Below are 10,388 nucleotides of genomic sequence, written 5' to 3'. Positions count from 1 at the left end.
GGGGGCGTCAACTGACTGCCGACCAAAGGTTACGATTCTGGGTGTGCCTGGAGGCAGAGGCCAATGGTAGCCTGACTAGTTCTTAACCTGAAGGACAAAGGTCACGGTTCTCCAACTCCTAGGCCTGACTTGCGTGAAATCCAAGCAGCCACAGGCAAACAATTACCCAGACTATTTTCTGATCCAATGTGTTTCTAGGGGCCCAGCTTCGCTTTGCAGACGTAGTTTATGCTAATTTTGTTTTAGTATTCAGAAAAAAAGAAAAAGAGAGAGAGAGAGAGACTGAGGGTGGAGTTTCAGGGACTGAAGCTAGGCTACAGGGGACTGGACTCAGGAACAAATCAGAGAGAAAGTTTGCCTGCCTGATTGTCTCTCAGCAGGGCAGCATCTGAATACAGATCCCTCTTACAGCCCCGTGTTTGGACATTTGTATCCTCTTAAGAGATAAGTAGCATTCGTATTTTCTTGCTAAAGATGCCTGAGGAGAAGTAAAGCTCCCCTTGACTTATTCGCGGCCTTCAGTTAGAATGGCTATTGAATGAAAAATAAACAAACAAACAAGAAGTAAAAAGGAAGGACGTGACCACTCCTAGGTATGGTGAAGGGAAGGTTTGCTGTAGACGTGAGGGAGAGCGGAGTCAAAGGGGGTGAGGGGCTCTGGGAGAGCAAGGAATGAGCCTGACCTTGATCTGAGCCCCTCGAGGAGAAGGGGGAGGGGAGAGGGCCGAGTCAGGAGAGGGAAGGAGAGGGTAACCAAATGGCCGGATGGCACAGGGAAGGAAGGGCTCCAGGCAAGGGAAGCTTGGCCTTGGGCCAGAGACAGTTAGGATAGGGTCAGGCAGTATGCCAATCATACCCGATAACAGGAAGGGACTGAGGGATGCTGGGAGAACCCGGCAGCCAGGTCCGCTCCCATGTGTTAACAAGGCACCTCAGCCATTGGTCCTGGGTTTGAGACCTAACAGACAGATGTAAGCCAAAAGCCAAAGTGAAAGGACTACGGGAACGAAAGAGCACATCTTGCCAGTTGTTAAATTCATAGAATGATCTTTCTTGTGCGTTTCTCTCCATGCATTTGCTTATTCTGTGTCGTCTGTGTGTCTGCGGGCATGCCGGTGTCACAGCACTCCGATGGAGAGCAGAGGACAATTGTCAGGAGTCAGTTCTTCACTCCCCCCGAACTGACTTCAGAGATCAAAAACTAAGGTTCTCCGTCCAGGCCGCAAGCGTCTTTACCTACTGAACCACCTCACCAGGCTTTAAATGCTGTCCAACATAAAAATAAAGAAACGTCGTGGCAGCATGGCTACTCACGCCATTTTCTCAACCCTGGGGAGGCTGAGGAAGAAGAGTCAAGAGCTGAAGGCCAGGCTTGGCTACAGAGACCTCATCTCACAGCAACAAGGAGCACAGCTCTCACAAGGGGCGGGGCTGGGTGGCAGGGATGAAGAGAGTGAGGGGCGGGGCTGGGTGGCGGGGATGGAAAGAGTGTGTGAGAAGGAAGTAAATTCCTGAGATGGGAAGAGAACTTGGAAGTGGTCACCAGGGCATCACAGCTGAGAAAGGGGAAGCGGGTCAGCGGGTCAGCGTGGTTTGTTGACACTTAGTGGATAAAAAAAAAAACGGAAACAAGATGAACCCAAATCGCCCTGACCCTCGAGGTCGAGGTGAAGCGTTCCACTTCCAGTACTTGTGCTCTTACGGGACAGCCAGAGAGGTAGGTCTGGATGTTGGGCTCCTTAAATCCTTGAGTGTTGTAAATAGAAGAGAATGGGATGTACTCTGAAAAAGACAAAAGTGAAAGGTTATTCCAGTGACGGAGAGGATCAGCATGGCACCGTGGAAAGAGTCGCAGCTGCTAAAATGGGGATGATGGGGCCCAGTGGATGAAGATGCTCCCACCAAGCCTGATGACCAGGGTTTCATCCAGGAGACTCACATGATTGTTTTGGGAAGGGAGCTGACGTAGAACTGCTTGGCCCCAGGAATGAGCTTTCTTAGGAGAGAGTGTCTCAGGACCAAGGGAGCCATGACTGAGCCTTGAGGTAGGACAGCGTTAAGGGACACTGAATTATATCAGAGACAACATGATGGGGCTTTAAAGGGGAGAGAGGCCTCCTTTTAAAGTCTGAAAAGGCACTGTACTGAGAGGCATCCCTTAGAGAAAGAGTGGGAGGCATCTGACAGGGTGACAGGAAGCCCAGAAAAGAGCTTGCAGAGAAATCCCCCAGACAGAGGAAAATAAAAGATGTTTGTATCCCTTCCAGGGACTGATTCAGTCTGGGATAGCCTACACAACAAGAAAACAGAGGAGCCAGGTACTGGGCAGGACCATAAATTAGAGGCTGTGAAGCCATCTGACAGCATGGCCTACCTCTGTCGCAGAGCTGCAGGGGGACATGGGAATCTGGTCACTCAGAGTGACAGACCCACGATCTATCAGAACAATAAAAATAAAAATAAATGATAAAATAAGTAAGTCTTGGGTAAGCCTTCGCTTCCCAGACCCTGCGTCTCCAAGGAAGGGGTTGATCTCTGATTATTTATCACTGTGCTCTGCCAGCCAGCCCTGAGGAAGGCTTGACCCCTCCACGGTCTGTCCTTACCTTCCTGAGTCTTGGGGTCTCCTGGAGATGCGTCATACTCCACCTCCTCTCCCTCAAAATGGAGCTCTCGGGTGTCGAGATTTTCTATCAGGTTGCTCATATCTGCAGCGATTTTTTGCAGTGTAGACGTGTTCACCCTGGACTGGCTTTTTAGCGACATGCTAACTCCTGACAGGGTGAAAACAGAGGGGCTGGAAAAGAAGACAAGGTGTCACCCGGATACACTGGGCTTCGGACATCCCTAGCTCAGGATTTGAAATCAGGTGGCGATGAGACATACACAAGCAAAGCAACTCTAGGTGAGGCATGGGTATGACAAGGAACCATTCTGTCGACCTTCCTGCATCGCATTCAAACGATTCCCACTGGGTAGGCTAACATGGAGCAAAAGCACTATGGAGGATAAAAATAATGCAACACTTCACAGAACAACGTGCCAGCATTTCTCTCGTTGTTTTTTATCATGTGACTAAATGAGGAGAGACCAGAGAGACTGGGAATGCTTTAGCAGAGGAGATATCCTTCCGTGTTTAAGAAATAAGCTCAAATTCAGAATACAAAGTAGCCTGGCATGGTATGCAGCCCATCACAGCTCCTTAGAGACTGGGGCAGGCACATCTCTGACTTCAAGGCCAGCCTGGTCTACATAATGAGTTCCAGGACAGCCAGGGCTACATTTAAAAAAAATCTTGTCTAAAACTGAAAGAAAAAAAAAAAAAAAAAAAAAACAGAGAGGGAGGGGGGAAGGTGAAATGGAGGGAGGAAAGGAAGAAGAAAAAGAAAAGAATAATGCATGTAAAATGTATACTATATGAAAAATAAGTAACGCTTTCTTAAAGAAAATCGAGGGCATTTGCCACATCCAAAGACGTAGATTTAAGACATTGACGAGACATTTGCTCACAACCTGAGTTAGATCCTAGAACTCCCACTGCAAAGACGAGCCGTGCCACCCAGAAGGCCTCTACGCACCATGCAAGTGCAATCGTGAAAAGAGTAGAATGTCTAGGGTAACATAACCTTTCTATATTCCGTCTGGGGCTGAATCCCTAGCAAAGTGCACTACCACTTAGAGATGCGAGGCTTTGGCCACCACCTTGCCTGAGGGATGGAGTAGGTGTCTGGAAGGAAACAGATTACTATACCTGCTCCTAAAGATACCAGAGGTGTCAGGATTGTCATTTCTCTCCCACTTTTTAAGAAAGCTGGCTCTATTTCACCCTGACACCTAATAACGTGAGTCGCTGCACATCAGTGCCCAGGGAAATGGCTTCAGATGGATTTTGGTTTTCGTTTAAAATATGGAATGCTTAACGCAATGGGTGCTGTCATTAGAGCTGGATGAAAAGTCCATATCGCCCGATATAGAAGTCGTCTCTGATCCAGTCAGGCCTAAACTGGGAGTCTCGCATGGCTAACTCTTTTGCGCATGCCCACTTCCTACTGTACCTCACAAACGTTCAATTAGCACTCACTGTGTGTGAGAAGCAATGGCTGAAAATGTAAAGCATAAAACCACTTGCCATGTAAAGCCTAACAAGCTGAGTTCAGCCTCTGGATCCGTGATGGAAAGAGAGGATCAAGTCCTGGAAGTAAGTTGTTCTCTGACCTCCACACACCTGTCAGGGGCAAATGCACCTGTGCACACATACACACATACACATGCACACATGCATACACACCCGCCAAGGGCTTGACCTTTCTGAGAACAGGATACTACGCTGAGAGGAGAGTTCCCGGCTGGATTCTCTCCTAGGTTCTGCGGAGAGGCTGGGTGTGCCATGTGGGGTCAACTTAGTCAGCTCTTGTAATAACAAATCTCCAAAACCTAGACACTGCTGTGTCTGGTGGAGACCTTGTTTGGAAATGCAGAGGCAGGGTGAAGGAGGGAAGTTCGGGCTTGCCCTGTGTCTGTGAGTATACATCAGAGTTCCCTGTGAACTGGCTAGCCTGCCTCTCAGCTTTCTTTCCCTCTGTTTGACTGTAAGGAAATTTAAATCTGTTTTTACACCTTATCATTGTCAAATTATTAGGATCTCCTCATCCTTTCAATTCTCTCTCTCTCTCTCTCTCTCTCTCTCTCTCTCCCTCTCCCTCTCCCTCTCCCTCTCTCTCTCTCTCTCTCTCTCTCATTTCCAAATTATCTTTCTAATTTTTGGAGATGTGCAAATTTCCTTGCAAGTGTGGATATTCAGATGTACCCTGAGGCGAGCCTTTGTAAAGGTTGACTATAAAGGCACGAACAGGAAATAACATCTTTCAACAATTCAGTGTCCGCAGGACAAAGCCATTTCAGTAGCTTCCTCCTCTACAAATTTCATTCCCAAGGTCCTTTAACCATAAAACCATAACTCTCTATAAAAGATACCATAAAGCAGGTTAGCCTCCAAGACAATTTAACTAATTTAACCATCTTCCTGTCTCCAGGAATTACTCCAAGTCCTTTTGCATTTAAATAAGAGAGTGGGTGGTAGAATGCTTTTCAGCCTAAATTACCTAATTAATGTTTGTTCAGCTTTCACTGGGGAGGTGCTGCTTTTGGGCCACAGCTGAAATATTTGTTTCCTCTTTTCCTAATCCAACAAAGAGCCACTTGTTAAATGCCAGCCCCGAGCCAAGCTTCCCATTATTTAAAAGACAAGGTAATGAGAAGAGGAAAGGAGATAAGAAAAACCAAGTCAGAAATTACATCATAGTGTTATTTGTTAATTTTTAAATATTTTAGAGATTTTTATTGATCAAATGGACTTATGGTTAACTTTCCCAACTTTCTCAGCATAGCCTCCCTTTTTTGGCAAAGTCCCAGAATATTTTTTAATGTAATTATCATACAGAAACTAATCTAGATGTTGGGGTTAGTAGAAGAAAGGCATTGGCTTGAGCCAAAATAAATATCTCCTTTCTGGCTGAGAGAAAAGAACCATGCTAACCCATGGAAACCGAAGGAAAAATAAGGAAAGAAACCAAGAGTCAAAGAAGAGAAGATTATTCAGTATAAAGCATCTATTATACTATGAGCATAATTTAACGCAATTTTTTTATTTGATTTTATTTACTTAATTTTATGTGTAATTTACTTCAGAGGTATGATTTTGCTATCATGAGGTATTTGTCCAAGGCACACAACTTGTGTCAGGGTGACTTCTTATATTTTTTTTAAACATTTACCTTTTTTACTTATGTGTACGTATGTCCATATGTGAGTAATTGCCTCTGAGTGTTTAAGGAGTCTAGAAGGCATCAGATCCCCCCCCCCCAGAGCTGGAATACCAGCCGTTGTGAGGTACCCCATGTGGCTGCTGGACACTGAACTCTTATGCAAGAGGAGTGCATGCTCTGCCTTGATCAGTGTTCTATTGCTGTGAAGAGACACCATGATCACGGCAGCTCTTCTAAAAGAAGGCACTAGAGTTTCAGAGGTTTAGTCCATTGCCATCCTGGCAAGGAGCATGGAGGCAGGCAAGGAGGCATGGTGCTGGGGAAGTAGCTGAGAGTTCTACATCCAGATCCACAGACAGCAGGCCAGACGCTGGGCCTGGCGTGGGCTTTTGAAACCTCTTTGGCCAGAGTCCAGTGGTACACTTCCTCCAAGACCACCTCTCCCTGGCCCTCTGAAGTGGTGCCATTCCTTAATGACTTAAGGATTCAAACACCGGAGCCCGTGAAGGCCATTCTCATTCATCCTATTCGAATCACCACAAGCTCCTAACCATTGAAGGATCTCTTCTATGAAGGACTGACTTTTAAAAGCAGATGGGACTGGTTCTAATGTATTACAAACTTTTAGTTATTGAGGTTCACAAGCATTGATTTTATTTTATGGATTGAATGACTAGATATTTACTCTTTCCTATGAAGTCTGTCCTCTCTGACAATAGGACATGTCCTCTAGTTTAAATACAATCCCGTGAGGAGGGTCACCTGAACCCACGGTCACTACACTAATAGAAACACGTCAGGAGAGCTTCCTGAATTTCCTTCATTCATAATATAAGACAATAAGAAGTGGAGGGGACCTAAAGGGTCTACTGATTTACGCATTAGATCAAGAAGGTTTTTCCATCAACCGTAGGAAATCGAAGGCATGGTTTGAGCATCACTGTCTTTATAGGGTTCCCCACATTATGTCATGAATTATTACCCCACAATTCTACCATTGATATTAGTTTTCAAAAGCAAATGGTGAGCTTATGCTTATTCCAATCCTGTCAAATCTTCACTTATTAGTTAATGTGTTGTTTTAATTAAAGCAATTTATCTTGGAGGAGAGCAGCTGCCATGGTTACAGCCTGAGTTACCCGGCTCTGGAATACGCCTGCCCTTCAGTGTTCACATTTGAAATAACATAGTTCATTATCTTACCTCTTTGTAAGTCTAAACTGTAGATCTCTCTCTCTCTCTCTCTCTCTCTCTCTCTCCCTCTGTCCCTCTCTGTCCCTCTCTGTCCCTCTCTGTCTCTCTCTGTGTCTCTGTCTCTGTCTCTGTCTCTCTCTCTGTCCCTCTCTGTCCCTCTCTGTCTCTCTCTGTGTCTCTGTCTGTCTGTCTGTCTGTCTGTCTGTCTCTCTCTCTCTCTCTCTCTCTCTCTCTCTCTCTCTCTCTCTGTACAAAGAAGAGATGATGCCAGCAGACAGATAAGAGCAGCTATGATTCTGTTGCATGAGTATCGGGAGGTTAAACAAGGCTCTTTTTCTTTCTTTTTTTTTCTGATTTTGGATACTAGAATCAAAACTTTTGCAGCAGCTATTTAATAACCTCGTCGTTCAGTGAAAGAAGCAGAGGAGAATAGGGTTTTCTTTTCATCTTTCAACAGGACAGAGAGCAAGAACAGGGATTTTCCTTCTCACATAATAAATACATATTAGCTAAAATAACAGTAATGTTGCCAGCTGTAGTCACTGATTAAGTTAAGGTAAACATTGGTGTTAGTTAACGTTTGCTAAGTATGTCCTACATGTCAGGCATTGGACACGGTTATCGATGCCATAACCACCTTGGGAGCTGGATCCCACTAGCAGCCATACAAGCTTAGAAAAGAGAGGACACCTGCAGAGGGTCCCATGAACGAGTAGTGAGGAAGTCAACCCTCTCACTCCAAAGTTCAACTAACAAGTAAAGCATCCATGGCTAGAGGCAGGGGAGGAAAAGGCACTGAGAGATCCTCACGCATGATGTGATTGAAGTACATCAAACACATCGTATGAAAAAATTAATAAGATAACCCAAATACAATTTTAAAAACAACAACAACAAAACCTCTAGCATTGCATTCTTTGAAGATAATTATGTCTTGATTTCTGCTTCCTTTCTAAGGAATCATGCTGTAACCATGTTATTTGTGCTTAGCAAGAGAAATAAGCATAACAGATTTCAAAGCCAGAAAAACCATAACTATGTATGTGAATTATAATCAAACCATTGAGAACATTAATAAATGGCTTCCCATAATTCATGATGACAGAGCCATCCTCACCACAGAGCTCTCTCTGATCACACAGAAGTTAGTATTATGAGATAGGCTTGATGCTCCCTGAAGCATAAATATCATAATCAAAAGTTCAAACTGACTGAAATCTCTAGTAATGTTGTAAGCCTTGAATAAATATTTTTTGAATTTAATTGACTTTAAAGTGTTGGAATATTTTACTTTCTAACCTATATATTGTGAGAAAATAAGACATGGTGGGGTTTTTTTTTCTTAAGTTGTTAATGTTTTCTTTGATCTTTGAGTTTTAAGAATATCACATCCACAAAGGTCAGTGGGAAACCTGCTATGTCCCTTCATCCAAAAAATGAGATGTCAGAGGCTAGAGGGATGGCTCAGTGGTTGCTCTTCTGAAGAACCTAGCACCAGTTCCTAGCACCCACCGAGCAGCTCACAGCCATCTGTAACTCCAGTTCCAGTGGATCAGACGCCCTCTTCTGGCCTCCGCAGGCATTGCGAGCATATGGTTCACAGACACACATTCGGGCAAAACGCCATACACACAAAATAAAAAAATAAAAATTTTAAATATTGAATTAAATGTCGGCAGTACAGGGTAAGGTCAGATGACCACGAAGGTTCTGTCCTTACTGTCAGAGAGTGGCCAACCATCACCTCCAGAGTGTCAGTGTCACCTTGGTGAACTGCACTGCCACTCCTAGCTGAGGAAGCTGTGGCAGGGAAGTGCACCTACAGGCAAAGGTGACCCTGGTTACCATTTACCCTCCAGCTCAGTGAAAATATCCGCATAGGGAAGCTTGCTTAGTAGTGGAAGGCTTCATGGCTGCCTTGCGAGGATGTGTCCTGCCTTCCACCTCTACTTAGTTTCTCAAAGTAACATGCCATCTAGCTTCTGTCCTACCGGCTGAACCAGTCAGAGAATGGGATCTATTGGCCATGTCTTCTGACTTTTGGACTATAGCACACAAATGGTAAAGAAACCAGTTAGCTTTCCATTGTCAGACACAACTACAGATGGAATTATATAGGAAGATAACACCCATCTTCCTCCCTAGCCCTCCTCGCTGCTCATTAAACTCTTCCTTGGTCCTGAAATGGAACTGACCATGTGTTTTCCGTTAACAGTGGCCCTTGTTTGTTCCCTTGACGAGATCTGGAATTTTCTGGGAGACCAGCCTCTGCAGATTCCCATGAGGGAGCTTCTTGAGAAGATTAACTGGAGTCTTAAGATCCATCCTAAATTTAAGTGGCAGTGTGGTGGTTTGGATGGAAATGGTCTGCATCTGCATAGGCTCATAGGGTAGTATGAGCTAAGTGGGGTGGAACTATTAAGAGGTGTGGCCTTGTTAGAGTAGGTTGGCCTTGTTGGAATGGGTGTGGCCTTATTGAAGTGGGCGTGGACTTGTTGAAGTAGGCGTGGCCTTGCTGAGGGAAGCAATCTCCTTGGAGCAGCTTTGAGGTTTCAGATGATCAAGCCAGGCCCAGTGACACTCTCTCTTCCTGCTGCCTGCAGAATCAGATATAAAACTCTCAGCTACTACTCTACCAGCACGTCTGCCTGCGCACCACCATGCTTCCCACTCTGACGATAATGGACTGAACCTCTGGACTGTACACCAGCCCCAATCAAATGTTTTCCTTTAGAAGAGTTGTCATGGTCAAGTGGTCTCTTCACAGCAAAACAAGCCCTAAGCACCAAAACGAGCGCTAGAGTAACCAGGATGGACACTAGCGTCCTTTTCTCTCTGCTCCCTGACAGCAGACACAGTAGGGCCACTCACCCCAAACTCCTGCCACCATGCTTTTACTACCATGACAAACTCCCGAATAAACCCTCTCTTAAATTGCTTCCGCCAGGCAATCTGTCACAGCATGGAAAGGTCACTAACATGGGAGCCCAGTCCTCTTTGTGACTTCTGTGACATCTCTGAGCCTAAAGCCCCAGGGAAAATGTGCAGCTGTTCTTACACAGTGTGTCCCATATATTTTCCTGGGCCCATGAATCTCCTTCTGTAATGAACATACTAAGAAGCTCGGTCCACTGAACTGTAGTCACAGTTTGATGGCAGACACACCTATCTGCTGTAGGAGACTGAGGACACTCCTGGAGACTATGGGGCAATGCCGTGGCCAGTCAGATCTCACAGAGCAGCTGCTCAGCAGTTTATTTGTTATTAGCTGACTTCGTCAGGGAGCTGTCCACAGAGAATCTGCCATCTACCGCCCGTCTGATACAGGCCACAGAAGAATGTCTTCTTAAACCGCACAGGCTCTCAGATGCAATGGCCGTCTGTTGCAAAAGGCACCGAGAAGATAATTTGAATGGCATGGCTCACTGG

General features: G+C 45.3%; 1 protein-coding gene across 3 annotated transcripts in view; it reads right to left on the bottom strand.

Annotated features, from left to right (window-relative positions):
- Pld1 (phospholipase D1) overlaps positions 1–10,388 on the bottom strand; it is a 208,772-nt gene that overhangs the window by 122,084 nt on the left and 76,300 nt on the right. For all 3 annotated transcript variants that reach the window (XM_031376479.1, XM_031376480.1, XM_031376478.1), the window contains 2 exons: positions 2,607–2,797; positions 1,655–1,782 (listed from right to left, as the gene is read on the bottom strand). In XM_031376479.1, the coding sequence (XP_031232339.1) occupies positions 1,655–1,782; positions 2,607–2,766 (288 nt within the window). In that variant the 5' untranslated portion in view covers positions 2,767–2,797. The remainder of the gene's footprint in view (positions 1–1,654; positions 1,783–2,606; positions 2,798–10,388) is intronic.

The sequence above is a fragment of the Mastomys coucha genome, unplaced genomic scaffold (genome assembly GCF_008632895.1).
Source record: "Mastomys coucha isolate ucsf_1 unplaced genomic scaffold, UCSF_Mcou_1 pScaffold17, whole genome shotgun sequence".
NCBI lineage: Eukaryota > Metazoa > Chordata > Mammalia > Rodentia > Muridae > Mastomys > Mastomys coucha.
The sequence above is the reverse complement of the archived record's forward strand: the minus strand, read 5'-3'. Positions and strand labels throughout refer to the sequence as shown.